Raw genomic sequence first — 15,907 nt, 5'->3', positions numbered from 1 at the left:
ATTGAAAATGAATCAGGGTTTTTTGCAGGATCCTGCAAGTCACTTTCAGCTCTCACAGAGAATTAATGAGTGTTCCCATAGAAACTGGGCCCAATCCTCTGCTAGTGTATATCGACAGCTCTATTGATCAAGCTGATCCCGAAGTCAATGGAACTATGGTGATTTATGCCAGTAAAGAATCTGACTCAGTATTCCTGAATACTCCCATCACCTTGTATCTTTAACCTGACTGGATGGGGGGGGGAAATCCTCAGAGTCTGGGGATCAAAAGCCTGCTCATTTTATGGCAGGGATTGAAGGGAATTTCACTTCACCCCCATCAATGGAATGATCAGAGGAAAACTCCATGTTACTCCCTTGTTTCAGGCAACCTCACTTAATGTGGTTGTTGGAACACTTATAGCTCTAAAATACCTACCACTGGTCTCTGAACTAGTCAATCTTTGGCCCTGGATGACAAATGTCCTTCAGAGTGCGGATTTCATATGCAGAAAAAAGTCATCCAGTCAATAGTGCTGTCAGACTTTCACAATCCATAGCTCAAATGTTTGTCACAGTAAATTCTTCATCGCTCATGGATTGCTCATACCCCTAGATTTACGTATGAGTTTGTGCATACACAGGGGGTGGTGACTTTGTAAACAGTTTGTGCTTATGACTCACTAAAAATCAAGCACCCTAAGCAACTTTTGCTCTACACATTTTACAGAATATTACAGAATCACAGAAATTAGAATTGAGAAATTATATATTCTCAAGAGTCCAATTTAACTTTACATGACTGGAGAAAAAGGGCACCTCATCATTTTGCTTAAGAGGGTGCTCTACAACTAGGAAATGTTTCCTAAGGGTTGAGTTTTGGGGTTGTCTTTGTTTTGTTCTTTCAGCCTAAATCTTATGTTTCTCACTGTCATTTTACTACTCATTATTTCCTTTGGAAACACGCTAAAGAATTCTTTTCCCTCTATGACTTGAGTGACACATGCTGGAGGTCTCATGCTGCCAGTATTAAAACATCCTTGGAATTTCTAAACATTATAAGTGAAAACTTCTTAAGTCAAAGTGTTACAGCCAACACAGGGGAATTCTTTAGTTCCTCTTCATCTGTTAGGACAAGGTCTAATAATCACAGAACTAAAAATTAATGGTAGCTTAGGTACAAGTGAGCATCAAAATTATAGTGTCCAAGCACAATGAAGTCCAGACCAATAATATATAAATACTTGGTGCCTTACTAGGACCAAATTCAAAAGGCTGAAAGCAACTGAGCTAAATTAGCTTGGTGGAAGAATTTAGTCAGAAAAATGTCACTGATAATTGGGAACCATTGAAAAACACCTTATTAAATGTCCAAAAAGCCATAGTTTAGGAAGAAGGCCATATGGATTAAAAAACTGAGCTGGGTTACAGGGGAAGTGAAGGCAACTATTTTTTTAAAAAGTATATAAAATAAACAGGAGAAAGGGAAAGCTGACAGTAATAAATATATATCAGACATTAGGAATTGTATAAAATTGATAAGGGAAGCAAAGGGACATGAAGAGGAATCTGTGGCCAGCAGAGTTAAGGACAGTCAGGAGGGTTGTTTTTTTTTAATATAATAGAACAAAAAGAATCATGACAAGGTTATTGGTCCATTACTAGCTGGAAGTGGTAGAATTACCACTAATAATCCAGAAAAGGCAGAAGTGTTCCACATATATTTCTGTTCTGTATTTGGGGGGGAGGGGAACATCACGTAGTCATATCATATGATGATACTTTCCATCCCGCTAGTATCTCAAGAGGATGTTGAACAGCAGCTATTAAAGTTAGACATTTTTAAATTAGTATATTGCATGCTTGAAGTTAATAATGATTCAAGATTGTTAATCTTTGATTAAATAATTCCATTTGAGCCAGTTATTTGACACTCAGATTAGTATAGGACCATACAGAAAGAAGACAGACCATGTATGAAGAGAAGTAGTTTAGTCCCTTCTTCTGTACCTGATAGAATGCTGACAGTGTTCATTCCCAACCTAACTGTCCAACCCTCTTTCCTTTTATAAGGTATGAGACGAAGAAACTCCTTGTTGGAGGGGAAAATCCTTTCCCTTGATTTAATTTTACTATGTGTTCTGTTTTTGACACTTTAATTTTCCCTAACTATTTATGAAGTTTCTTTTATGCTATTTTTAGGTTACATGAGCAACACACTAAAGGGAATTCTAATCCAATCTTCTTATTAACAGCTGTGACAGCAGGCAATTCTTACTGAGTTAAACATCTTTCAGGTGGATCTTTATTTCATCCATTACAGAAAACATCTGCAATAACAAGCAATTCTTATCAGTCATAGAACATACTTAAATCATAGGTGCCCCTTATCAATCACCCCGTCTTGTATATACTATACTTCCGTTGATACTCTTTATTAGTTTGAGGGGTCTTTTTCCTAGACCTCTATATTCCCACAGACCCAGAGATGCTGAGGATAGCTAGATAAAGAGCAACATTCAATCACACAAAAATTCCTGAGTACAGATCAGGTTGAGAACCAACACTCTGGGCCTGAGACTTCAAATGCACTTTGCTAATATCCTAAGATTCTGGGAGAATAGTTAATATGCAAATGAATTTAATTTAAGAGGTAATATTTGCTAACAAATGTACCTTGTATTCAAGAGTTTTAAGAGAGTTGGGTGAGGAGTTCGCTGGACTGTTAATATTGCTTTTAAATGTCTTGGAATGTGGGGGAAGTTCCAAAAGAGTAAAAGAGAGCTAATTTTGTGCCAGTTTTTAAAAGGGTAAATGGAGTGACCCATGTAATTATAGGCCTATCAGCCTGACATGGATCTCAACATCCTGGCAGCTAGGAGCTGCCTTCTGCCTGTCAGCTTTGCTCCCTGCTCTGGGCAAGCTCCATGCAGCAGCAAGGAGGAGCTGGAACTGCCACCACAAGAGGCTGCAAGGAGGGTTTGGGGCTGGCTCCTACTCGCTGCCCTGATAGTGCATGCTGCCCAGATGCCCCTGCATGCGCAGCCCCAAGGATGGGGGGCTAGAGAGGGACAGAGGGCAGTGGGACCAAACAGCTTAAAAAAAACCACCTTCATCCAACACCCCATTTTCAAAATGAAGAATTGCAAAGTTTCATTGTAATAGTTTGACAGCCCTGGAGACTGATGTCCTCATTATCCTCAGACCAGGTGCACCTGGGCATCTTCCTGCCATGGGGGTGGAGAGCCCAATTCCCAGATTAGATGGGGACCGGGGTGCTAGACACTCTGGGATAGGGTTACTTTGACTTGGGTCTATGCACTGCAGTGTGGATGCTAGAACCTAGGTTTGAGCATGGATCAGAAAATCATTAACCTAGGGTTAAAATGCAGTGTAGAGGCTCAAGCCCAGGGTTCCCTGATACTAGTCAGCTGACTCAAATCCCACTAGCCCTCGGCTTAAACATACCCTTAGTGTGATTCTGTGGCCAAAATTGCTAATGCGATCCTGGGTGCATAAACAGGGGAATCTTGAGTAGGGATAGGGAAGGTATTTTACCTCTATATTTAGCACTGTTGTGATGGCTGCTGTAATATTCTGTCCAGTTGTGGTGCCCACAATTCAAGAGGGATATTGATAAACTGGAGAGGTTCAGAGAAGAGGCCCAAGAATGGATAAAGGATTGGAAAACATTCCTTATGACGACTGAGCTCTGAGTGTCTGTCTATTTAGCTTAACAAAGAGACTGGCTGACTTAATTACAGTCTTTAAGTATCTACATGGGGAACAAATATTTAACAATGGTCTCTTCAATCTAGCAGAGAAAGATATAATATGATCCAATGGTGGGAAGCTGAAGCTAGACAAAGTCAGACTGGAAATAAGGCATAAATTCTTAGTGGTTAGAGTATTAACTGTTGGAACAATTTTACCAGTGATTCTCCATCACGGACAATTTTTTAAATCAAGATTGGATGTTTCCCTAAATGATATCCTCTAGGAATTATTTTGGGGAAGTTCTATGGTCTGAGTTATACAGGAGGTCAGACTAGATGATCACAATAGTTCCTCCTGGCCTTGGCATCTGATATTACACACTTCAAATACTTGCAGGCAGATAAGATATATTTAGTTCATTTAATCTTTCCTTGATCATTTTTGTTGCTCTTCTTTCATTTTCATGCAGTTTTCAGCAACTATTGAAATGCCCAGAGTTGTATGTAATGTTCTACGTATAGCATCGCTAGTGTCATATTGAGAAAACTGCCCTGGGCTGTGATGTGATGATGTCTCTGTAAAGTCTAGCTGCCTTCGTGCATTTGTTCACTGTTTGCTGACTAAAAATCAATGGTACCTTGAACATTTATAAACTTTCTATTTAGGAGACTGGGGTCTCTTTGGGCAGAGTTTATTCACTTTATTGAAGAAACAGAATATGTTTGCTTGGGGTATTTCAAATTTGATATTCTATGAAGATAAGAAGGCAGCAGGGTTTATGTGGAGGCATGTGTACATTTTTTTTTAAAAATATGTTCTTTAACTGTATACTTTGCAAGTCCTTCATTTTGTCCAGATTCTTTGCTAAAAACTCTTCCAATACTCCTGGAGCTTTTTGTTGGTAAACATGTAACCTGTAGTCAGTAAAATGTCTGTATGGTGCTCTGTTCAACAGAGATGAACATCTGCCATAGAGAAGTTGGCACATATAAGTTGCATTGCATGTCTGAAATACATAAATTACACAAAAAGAAAAGGAGGACTTGTGGCACCTTAGAGACTAACCAATTTATTTGAGCATAAGCTTTCGTGAGCTACAGCTCACTTAAATTGGTTAGTCTCTAAGGTGCCACAAGTCCTCCTTTTCTTTTTGCGAATACAGACTAACTCGGCTGTTACTCTGAAACCATAAATTACACAGTACTGTGAGTATCTCTGCAGAAACCAAAACAGCTGAAGTAATTCATAAACATCTCCCATAAGGGTCACTGCCGCAAAAAAAGTAAATTGGGACAGCTTTGCCGAGCCTGCTGGTGCTGGGGCTAGGCAAAGCTGCTAAAGACCCCAGTACCACTGAATAAAGGAGGTACAAGGCTGCCCCACTTTTTTCCATGCACAAGCACAGCAATGAATTTCCCTGTATGTACTCACTTTGTACAGGGGTGAGTGACTATAGAAGGTGCAAGGCAATGGAGAAATGCCTTGCTCTCTTCCTCACCCAGTTGCACGTTCACCCAGGGCTATTATAGTCCTGACCCACACAGAAGACAAGGCTTTACTAATTTCACATCCTTTCTACTTGCCTGAATATTACAGTGCCCTTTCCCTACACTTTCAAGAATGCAATTAGTTATATGCTGATGAAAATACATTAGATAATCCTCTGCTCACTTGCTTGATATCTTTAAAAAACTCTTTAACAGTGCTTTTAACTGGCATGTCACATAATCAAATGCCATTGGAAAACTGGAAACAAGGGAAAAGGTAATTTGCCATAATTTTTGTAAAATATATTTTTATTACAAAAGGGAGCAGTAAAGTATCTCAGACTTAGGAGTTGCGCTGTCATCTGCAAATAGTCTGAAGTGTGCTTTAAGCAGCACTACATGGAACCAATCAAACTCAGCTTGCAAAACCATCTCTGAATGGAGTCATTATTTCTCTACTGTCTATTTTTAGAGGTAGAAAATAAAGTGAACAGACTTCCAATGAGACTTGATGATGAAGCTCCTCATTCTGCTCCCATCAAAGTCAATGGGAGTTTTGCCACTGAATTAAATGGAGTAGTTTCAGGACTGAAATGCTGGAAATGCATAACCTGCTCTAGTGACAAAAGCTTTTACAGGGGCAGTGGTTTCTGGATCAAGGAGATAGACTTAATCATTTAGAATGCCACCAAGGTAACACCACAGTATCTCTAAAAATGCAACTTATCACCTTTCTATCCTAATAGGTGGCATTTTTTTCTAAAATAAACAAAATCTGCAAGCCTGATGTAAATCCATCATTTCTGCCTTATTGGTGAGTTTATCATAGTCATTTTGTGCAGTCCAAGAGAACCCAAGAAAAATCAATACCCATTCAGTTTTCAGTGTATCATGTACAGCCAAGGGTTTAGAGAGTAATTATAGTTGCCCTCTCTCTAGCCTGGAGTGCAAAGGTTTTATATCAATGATTCAAATATGGCAAAGAAAGCTAAGAAGTGATCAAAGTTTAAGGAATACAGTTTATTCAATGTGTCTCAAGGGTTTATCATTATATGCATTATAGATCTGAGCTGAAACTACATCTTACCTGCAAGTAGAAGACAAGGAAAATGAGCGAATTTAAAACTTTTTTCTTTTTTTAGTCTAATGAACTAAAGCTCTATTCAATAAAAACTCAAGGACAGAACTGATGAGTTCCTGGAATGTCCAAGTGCTACAGTCTCTTCAGTGCAATTGTAGTGCACAGAAAATGATATTTTCTGGCCAGATCTACAGGGATTTACACAAAGGGAGCCCTGCATTATGTTTAAGGGTTCAATCCTGTGTAGTGCTGAGAGCCTTCAATTCCTATTGAGGCCAGTAAGAGTGATCAGCACCTCAAAGGATCAAGCCCTGGGTCATGATTCTCAGCTATGCAAAGGCTCCTTTATGCCCCTTTGACAGTGTAAATGTGCCTTAAGCTACCAAAGTGGTTTGAAAAAGAGGAGCACTAGGACCCAGTGGTGCCTCCCCATCCTGTCCTCATATCAGCTTGGGAGGAAACTGCAGAGAGGAGCTACTCTAGCCATGAGGGGTAGAAGTATCCAAATCAGGGGCTGAGGGGCAAAAAGTAAAATAGGGCCCAGCCTGGACCACTCCTGGACCCAGGACTATGCAGGAGAGATCCCACACACATACTTTGGAGGCACTAGGACCTAGGTGGTGCCTCCCTTCCCCAACCCCGCCATGTGGCCGTGGGGAAAAACTGCAAAGAGGCGCCAACCAGACCCTCCAGCCTGTAGACAGAAGCAGCCAAAGCAGAGATGCTGGGACATTCATACAATTTTCTACAGTTTTGGCTGGAATTTCTCTGTCCTGTTGCCACAACCCTCCCACTCCCTCACAGTCTCTTCACCTCAGCTTGCTCCTCTTACCTTGTTCTCCCTTGCCATGTCCCCTTCAACTTCCTCCCCTCCCCTTTTCATTCCAGTTACCTGATCAACTCCTAAGTAAACCCACCCCCCCAAAAAAATTGCAACACAAAGATGAGGTTTGCTGCCATCACATTCTTTGCTCTGCTTGTGTGTTATAACCCTTCCCATGGCCTGTCTTGTTTATTTAGACCATAAGCCCTTCTGATACCAATTACTGTACTGACATCAGAAAGTTATGTGATTGCAAGTAGTAATGGTGGTCCATGGGATGCTCACTACTGGGGAGAGGTTGGTCCATCAGACACTAGCTCCATTAAGATGCAGTCCACCCTAGGAAAAGTTTGAGAACCTGGCTTTACATGGGGCTTTTTTCTCCACAACCTCTAAGTAACAACAGAAAACTTCAGGACAATGGCAGACAGGCCTGTTCCCATACCAGTTTGAGCAGATATCATTTAAGGTTCAGTAAGTGTGGCATATCCCTAGCACATGTCATTATTTGGGTTACAATTATTTTTAATTAAGAAAAAAATTGGGAGAAAAAAGTATTCAGAAGGAGAAATATGAAATTCAGGTTTTTTATTCTGCATTTTTCCCATTCCCCAAATTAACCTTGTAGACATTCCGTTCAACATATCTCCAGTGAAGCAACACCTGTACAGCCCTGTTTTGTTGACTATTATAAGGAACCCTCCAATTCTATTAAAATTAATAGCTGCTACTAGCCACTAAATATACACAATTTATTCTTGCAGACCAGGGGTTAACAGCATCCACTACTTTTTAATATGCCATTGATCTGTGTGAATATGATGCCTTACTTACTAGAAGATCACGGGAAATAAGCTCAGTGATATCTGCTGAGTGTGGGAACAAAAATATCTTGTAATGAAACCATATATGAAAGAACATTGATTTAATAAATGCATTTTTCCCTGTGGGAGGTGCTTTTTCTGAATCCCATTGAACTATAGTTGTATCTGTTTTTATTAAGTGAATCAAATATCAAAATAAAATTGTTCTGAAATTGACGGCTAGCTTTATAAATCCTAAAGCTTCCCTGTGGCAGTAGCTCAGAGAGTTGGAAAGCTCGTCTTTCTCACCAACAGAAGTTTGGTCCAATAAAAGATATTACCTCACCTGCCTTGTCTCTGGAAAAATCCCTGTAAATTTACAGACAAAGCTGAGTCTCCCATTTTCAGTATTAATTCCCTCCTGAAGTCCCATGCATTATTTATAATAGAGAATTTTCAGTTAGATGCAGTGCATTTGTGCTATATAATGTAACTCATTTACTCCATATCAGAGCATTTCAAATAAACACGGGCATTCTCCTGAACGTTTTCTTTTAAACCTAAGTGAAGTGAGTTGCAGGTGTTAGTCCAGTTCCTGATGGCTATCAAAAGCCATGACCACAACTTACAACTTTGCTAACAATCTCAGCAGCAGAGAACTCAGTGATTGAATGGTGATGAACTGTGGTCAAAGCCATTGGCTACTGAAATGAGGCTGAACAGAGTTGTCTGTATTGTGGATAAACCATATCAAGCACAAATTCAGCTGCACTTATTCCTGACATCTGTTGTCAATAACAGGAGGTTTGCAGTGGGAGGAAGAGCATAGCATAAATTAGGCTTTTATGTGTGCCCCTTTAAAACTAAGGCTATGTCTACACTACAGACTTCTGTTGGTATAGCTATGTTGGTCATGCATGTGAAGAGGTGTGATCCCTGATTTATATAGCTTAAATATCTTTCTTCCGCTGGTTTTAATTATGAACAGAAAGTGAATATTCTGAATAGCAACAGTAAATGTATTCTGCAATTGGGGGCATAATAATGACAGAAAGATCTAGGTCCTATTGTCCCAAGGACAAAATAATCCACCAATTTACATCTTAATGAATAGTTACAAGCATACAGAGCTTGATCCAATTCCCCTTAAAGTCAATGGAAAGATTCCTGTTGACTTTAATGGGGATTGGATCGAGGTCATAATGAAAAAGAACATCAAGTACGCTGAAGCAAAGCTTTCAGTATTTGGGCTGAATTTGTTCAAGAATTTCCTTTGGATCTGAACCTAAATTACTGTTATGTTTGCCAAATCAGAAGAACATTTCAATTTACTTGAAAAGTGGCCTCAGACAGCTCCACCAGTTAAATAATCTCTAATGTGCCAATGAAAAATATTTACAAGTTTTCATATGTTATATATATGAAAAAGCAGAGATGATCCATGCCTGCTGACAGTGGTGGGGCAGAGTGAGAGCAGCTGGCTTCAGCAGTGTTACTGAGCATGCTCAGTCTGTGTGAGCATGCTCAATACAAGCCAGGCAGCAAATCTGGGGGGTGAGGGGTATGTGACCCCACATGCCTCCCCACGCATCGCCTCAAAACAAGTGTGAGGGTAAATATGCTGTTGCCCTACACATCAGCTTCAGTTGGCATTTATCTAGTTTGTTTCTTATAATGTTGTCAATCTTGTGAGAAGTGCCAAAATTATTCAAAGTAAGCAGCTAGGCAAGTAAACATTGCCAGACATTCAGGGAGTCTGGGATCGATTTCAGCAAATGTAGGAGGCCAAATAAGAAGGGAAATATACTTATCTTTAGTCATCCTAAAAAGGAATTAACATTTCATTTTCCTTTGAGGTTTGGGCTGAGGCTCAGGACAACTTTTACTTTGTCCAAACCAATTTACTGATGAAAAATGTTCATTCCATCACAGTAAATTCATAGGTTGAACTTCAAAATATCTAATTTTGACACACAGATGTATTAATTTTCCTGTCACTTACTTTTCTCTACATTTTATCATAGGTGGCTGAATACAACTCACTTAAGTCTTACAATTGCTCAAGATAGAACCAGAAAGGCTTCACCACAGAAAAGATTATTCGAAAGACAGGTCGGTTTCTCAGTCACGCCTGAGTAATCACACATTTTTCTACAAGAGGAAGAAATGAGGCCTGATAGTGCTTCTCAAATAATGAGACTCCTAGGGCAGACACGTGTTCCTTCATTTGAAAATACCAGTAATCTCTCCATGAACAGTGACTGCACCCAGGTTGTAGTACCAGAAGAAGTCTTTTTCACAATTGCCATTGCTGGAATACTGGAGAACCTACTTGTCCTTATAGCTGTGATCAAGAATAAGAATCTCCACTTGCCCATGTACTTGTTTATCTGTAGTTTATCAGTTTCAGACATGTTGGTCAGTCTGTACAAAACTTTGGAGAACATCTTGATCATCTTATGCAAAATGGGGTATCTGACACCTCGTGGAGACTTTGAGACCAAGATAGATGATGTCATGGATTCTTTATTTGTTCTGTCTTTGCTGGGGTCAGTTTTCAGCTTGTTAGCCATTGCAGCTGACCGATACATAACTATATTTTTTGCATTACAGTATCATAACATCATGACACTGAATCGTGCTTTAATCATTTTGGCAGTAATTTGGGCATTCTGTGCGGGGAGTGGCATTGCTATGACCATCTTCTCCCATGAAACAGCTACAGTCATTTCCTTCACTATTCTGTTTCCTTTTATGTTAATTTTTATATTATGCCTCTATATCCACATGTTCCTGCTTGCACGATCTCATGCCAAAAAGATCGCTTCACTGCCTACCACTGCAGTTCCCCAGAGAGTTAACTTGAAAGGAGCTATTACATTGACTATTTTCTTTGGTGTTTTCCTTTGCTGTTGGGGACCCTTTCTTCTTCACATCCTCCTCATGAAGTTTTGCCCACTTAACCCTTACTGTGCTTGTTACATGTCCGTTTTCCATTTGAATGCTACACTCATCTTGTGCAATGGCATCATTGACCCTATGATTTACGCGTTCCGAAGTCCAGAATTACGGAGTACATTGAAGAAGATGTTCTGTTGCACCAGATCAGACTGGAATTAGTGAGTACCAAATTTGAAAAATGTTTGTAAAATTAAGTCTACAGTGCCTTGCAGTAAGAATGATGTTCAGAATGATGTTCAGAATTATAGACACTAACTAAGACCAGAATTCTGCAAAAAACTTTCACATGTTCTTACCTTAATACACTTTGGGTAGTCCCACTGACCTCAGTAGGACTATGAATTCAACCTGGAACAGGTGCAGAGAAGGGCTACCAGGAAGATCATGGGAATGGAGAGCCTTTGTTCCATCTTAAAAGTAATTAAAATCTTAACCAACTGCTTAACTGAGAAAATGTACGAGGCTAAATTCAACCCTGCAGTAACTCCTGTACAGTATTTGGAGATGCACCACAGAGTTTAGGCCACTGAATATTGAATCAGTGCTTTCAATTCAAGGAGAAAATATTATAAAACTCTCCTGGTGACCTAATTGGGAAATTAATTTTAATTTTTTTCTAAGCTGCTTTATTATTATGTTTTCAGAATAAGAAAATATTTATTGTGAACCAATACATACAGATGTGGTTAGGTGTTGGTTGGTTTGATTTTCTTGTTTTTACATATACCTAATTTAAAAAGAGACAAGCAAGGTTTTTTTAAGTGTCAAAAAATGTAATTTGGAGGCTGACTCCAAGCAGCAAATATTTTTGATCCAAAAGACATTTTTAGACAAATATAGTAATTGGAATCAGGGATTAAGATTACATGTGTTATTAAATTGTTAACTGAAGTATAGTGTCACAGTCACATCACTATAATACTGTTATTCTGGAGGGTGTTAATGGCTGTCATCAATTGCAGACCTGGTTAAAGCTGATAGGTGTACTAATCACCCTTCTTTCAGACTAACTGGACTTTATGTGCATTCTTTATAAATAAACAAGATTGCACCAAAGAAACACGTGATTCATGTAATCAGTTTCTCCTCCTAATAGAAAGAACTCAGCAAGGCCCCAAATATTGGCTATCTACTTGAGCTAAAGGGATAACTCTGGTGTCAGTAGTGGGATAAAGTCTCTATGAAGGGAAATTGTGAGCTGGTATTCCAGTTGAAGTAAACTGGAACAAATGAGAAGTGCTCACAGAAATCAAAGGTGACCATATGGAATTAAAACAAGACCAAAACCAACAAGTAAGCAAAAGCTGGAGATTTCACAAAAGGAATTAAAGAAATATCTGGAGGTTTCCCAGAAGTGACTGAGAGATTACCTGCAGTCAAAGATAAAATTATTGTTGGGGCAGCAGCCAAAAAGCATCCAGGCAAATTTGGAAGCCCAACCACAAAACTCTCTGTTTGGACTGGTAAACTGGATCAGTGAGATGACCAGCAACCTCACTACCTTGGACCAGGAAATAATGGTGACCTAGAAAGCTTTGGCCAACTTGGAACTTGCTAACAGAGATCAGTTGCAGCAAGAACTTAAGGAGCTAAAAAATCATCTGGAGCAGGAATTCAAAGAATCACAGACCATAGTGGAAGTCATCTACCTGGATAGGGAATCAGACCAGCCACAAAACCTGTGTAAGACAGGACATTTACAACATCTAACCTGTTTGTAACCCATGTAGGCCCAGACAGAAGAGATTGGATTCCCCTCATAGATAGTAGGCTTTTGTATTATTTGAGAAGGGGCTAAGTTCTCTAAAAGAGGCTTATTTGGCTCAGTTCAGCACCATAGCCTAAATGAATGCTGGGGAGATGGACAAAAGGCAGGGTTCCAGGCACAAAGTGGCCCAGCACTGCAGAACTTACCCCTAGAAAAGAGATTACTTGATCCATATCTGGTACAAGCTCTTGATATGCAGTTCAGAGGTAGCCATCAATCTGAGATGGCCAGGACACAGCTAAGAGCTAGAAGGAGAAGGAAAGAAGAAACCCCATTTGAAGTGGCAGAGGAACTGAGGGAACCTGTACTCCTGGCATATCTGCAAAAATCAGTGATGAGCTAATTTATAGATACACACTTGGATTGGGACTTGAAGATCAAGATCTGAGAAAGGAAGCCAAAGACCCTTGGGCTGTAAGATTTGTCTCAGACCTTGAACCTTTCCTTGCAGCAGACCAACAGAAAAAGCAGCAGCCACTAGTGGGATCCACCAGGAGCCTTGTGAGTACAGATTTATATCTAATATGTATGATGGAAAAGGGAATCCTAATGTGGTTCATGACATTCTTGAACAGTTGGAAAAATTGTTAAATTTGGTTTGTAAAACAAGGGAAATTGGCAATAATGCAAAAATTAAGGAAAGCAGTTTAGTTAAATTCTGGTATGTAAACAAATTGGCTACAAAACCTTGGGTCTCACCCATAGTTCTGATGAAGAAAAAAAAAGATAGATAAGAATCCTTTAAAATCATTTAATTTTCTATAGTCCACATAGCAGTATCAGATTCTATTACCATGAATAGATGATACCCTAGATGCTGTAATGGGTTCGGTCTGGTTTTCCATACTGTATATTAAAAGTGGGTATTGACAAGTGAAAGCAGAGGCAAAAGACAGGGGAAAACTGCTTTCACAGTAGGGCAAGGCCTGTGACAATCTGAAGGAATGGCTTGTGCAATGTGCTGGCCATGTTTGAGAGGTTATGGAGCAGATATTGCATGGAGTGCCTCTCAGCCTGATTGTTATGATATCTTAGTGCATGCTAAAACCTTTGAACTTTTGCTACATCTACCAATGGAGGCTTTGCAGAACTAGCTACTTCCACAGACACTCTCAGATATGCCGAGTTTTGTATAATAGAAGGTTAATTTGGGGGGGTTGCCAATCTTGCGGAACTATTGCATAGGTTGAGCAAGAAAGGGAAAACCATTTCAGCGGTCAACAGAGTATGATTTAGTGGTTTTAGATTTGAAAAGAGTCTTTTTACTGCTCCTGTCTTAGCATACCCTTGGTCACTGCTGCTAGTGCTTACACATTGGTACAATATTGACATATACCTTCTCAGATGATCCATTAGAGAGCTAACATCTCAGCTTGGCTGCCCACAAAAACTGATAATGTGGCTTTGGAAGCTGAGACTACAGCGAATTCCCCATTAGAAGAGAATGGATGAAGTCTGTCCCAAGTATCATATTCCACAGAAACAACACACACACACATACACATCAGGAGCCCACTGAAAGTGGCTCCTCCTGCTTGTCTGTATAGTATCTTACTCCTGAGCTTACAAGTGTCAAGATAAAGCCTTTATCATGAACAGGAACTATGTACTGGCATTGGTGAGGGTCTAGAGGAGAAGGATATCATTAGCTTTCTTCAGAAATTGCTCCCTGACATATTTAATTTGGATCTCCAGCAGCCCCCATTTAATATTGAAAGGGCTCATCAAATACCTTTTACTAGAAGACTGGAGTCTGACAAGTCCAGACCCATCATCTTCAAGCTGCTGAAGTTCAGTGTTTAAGTAAGGTTAATGGAAGCTGCCAGAAAAGCTGAAACCGTTATGTACAAAGGCCATAAAGTTTCTCTTTTTCCTGACTTCTCAGCTAAGCTCAAAAAAAGAGGCCTGCATTCAATGGCATAAAGCAAATCCTGAGGGAGACCAACATCAGATCCAGCAAGTACCCATCCACCTTCACAATGGATTTAGCAGACTTGAGAAGATTTTGCAAAACCTCCTCTGAAGCTTGGCAGACACTTCAAAGACTAAGACCAGGTTTGATCAAAAATAGCAGGATGGGGTTTTTTATCATAAAATGCATACTTCAGCAAGTTTAAAAATGGGTTTGTTTTCCTGTGTATCTTTGTAAATATGGTAATATTCACTTATATAATCTTCCAACGCCTAGCAGATAACCAGCTAAGCTGAATTCTTCTCTTGATCTCCTTTGGAACTGAGCAGTAACATCATTTGCATACCACTGCAGTGCAAAGGTTTAACACTAAGCTGGGGGACAGAGCACCATCTACTGATTGAAGGATTATCTGCACAAATCAACACAACTTGCACTGCTAGACAGAATCTCTTCACTAGCTCAGCCGCTGGTGGATTGTGTTATGGTAACCACAAGTCCCTTGGAACAGTAAATTCTCTTGACACGTAAAGTAGACCAGAACCTAAATCTTAAATAGCACTAGTTATTCAATTCTTGCAGGGCATTTGACATACTATGAATAAGAAATTTATTTTTCATATTTAGATTTTGTGCTAATTTATATTTGATTTTGTTAAATCAATTGTAAATTTCCATGTTATGAGTCTGTATGTATATGATATACATATGTGTATGTATGTATACATGAAAACTTCTGTATGTATTCATAAAAACTTGTGCATGTCGGAATATATTATGTGTGTTCTTGGAAAACCCAAAGGTATTTACAGACTAATATCTGACTTAAAATACAGTTGTGTTTAGAGATGTTTAGACCATTATTAGATAACATAGGGAGGGGAGGAGCAGATGGAGTTGAAGCCATCAGGGATCTGAATGTGCCCACACTGGCTTGTTTTAAATATTTTATTTTTGTTTTGTTTTCTCTTATACTTTGGAAGACACATGATATTTAACTATAAGTCTTTTTATATACCTGACACCCTAAAAAGGCCCAATTGAAGACATAAATTCATTCAAAACTAACCAATATATAATATACATAAATACAGACCATGTCCTAGAGGTGTGATTTTTACAATATCAATGGGGAAATGTGTCTTTAGAATAAGGTGATCTTTTAAAACTATGCCATGATTTTTCTTAGAATGTGCTCCTGGAACGTGAGGGGACTTAACATTCCAAAAGAATAAAAATCCTGAGACACCTCAGATCAAAAAAGTGTCAAATAGCTTTATCGCAGGAGTCTCATCTAGCAGAAGTAGATGCAGACAGAATCAAGACAATGTGGGTAGGTACCGTGTATCATTCATCATTGAATTCTAAAAGCCTCA

The 15,907-nt window shown here is 39.3% G+C and overlaps 1 protein-coding gene across 1 annotated transcript; it reads left to right on the top strand.

The window, feature by feature from the left end:
* The first annotated feature begins 10,056 nt into the window (after nucleotides 1-10,056).
* On the top strand, nucleotides 10,057-11,010 carry MC2R (melanocortin 2 receptor). Its single transcript, XM_074943137.1, has one exon. The coding sequence runs from the start codon at nucleotides 10,057-10,059 to the stop codon at nucleotides 11,008-11,010; it is 954 nt and encodes a 317-aa protein (XP_074799238.1).
* The last annotated feature ends 4,897 nt before the right edge of the window (nucleotides 11,011-15,907 follow it).

The sequence above is a fragment of the Natator depressus genome, chromosome 2 (assembly GCF_965152275.1).
Source record: "Natator depressus isolate rNatDep1 chromosome 2, rNatDep2.hap1, whole genome shotgun sequence".
NCBI classification, from domain to species: Eukaryota; Metazoa; Chordata; order Testudines; family Cheloniidae; genus Natator; species Natator depressus.
The sequence above is the reverse complement of the archived record's forward strand: the minus strand, read 5'-3'. Positions and strand labels throughout refer to the sequence as shown.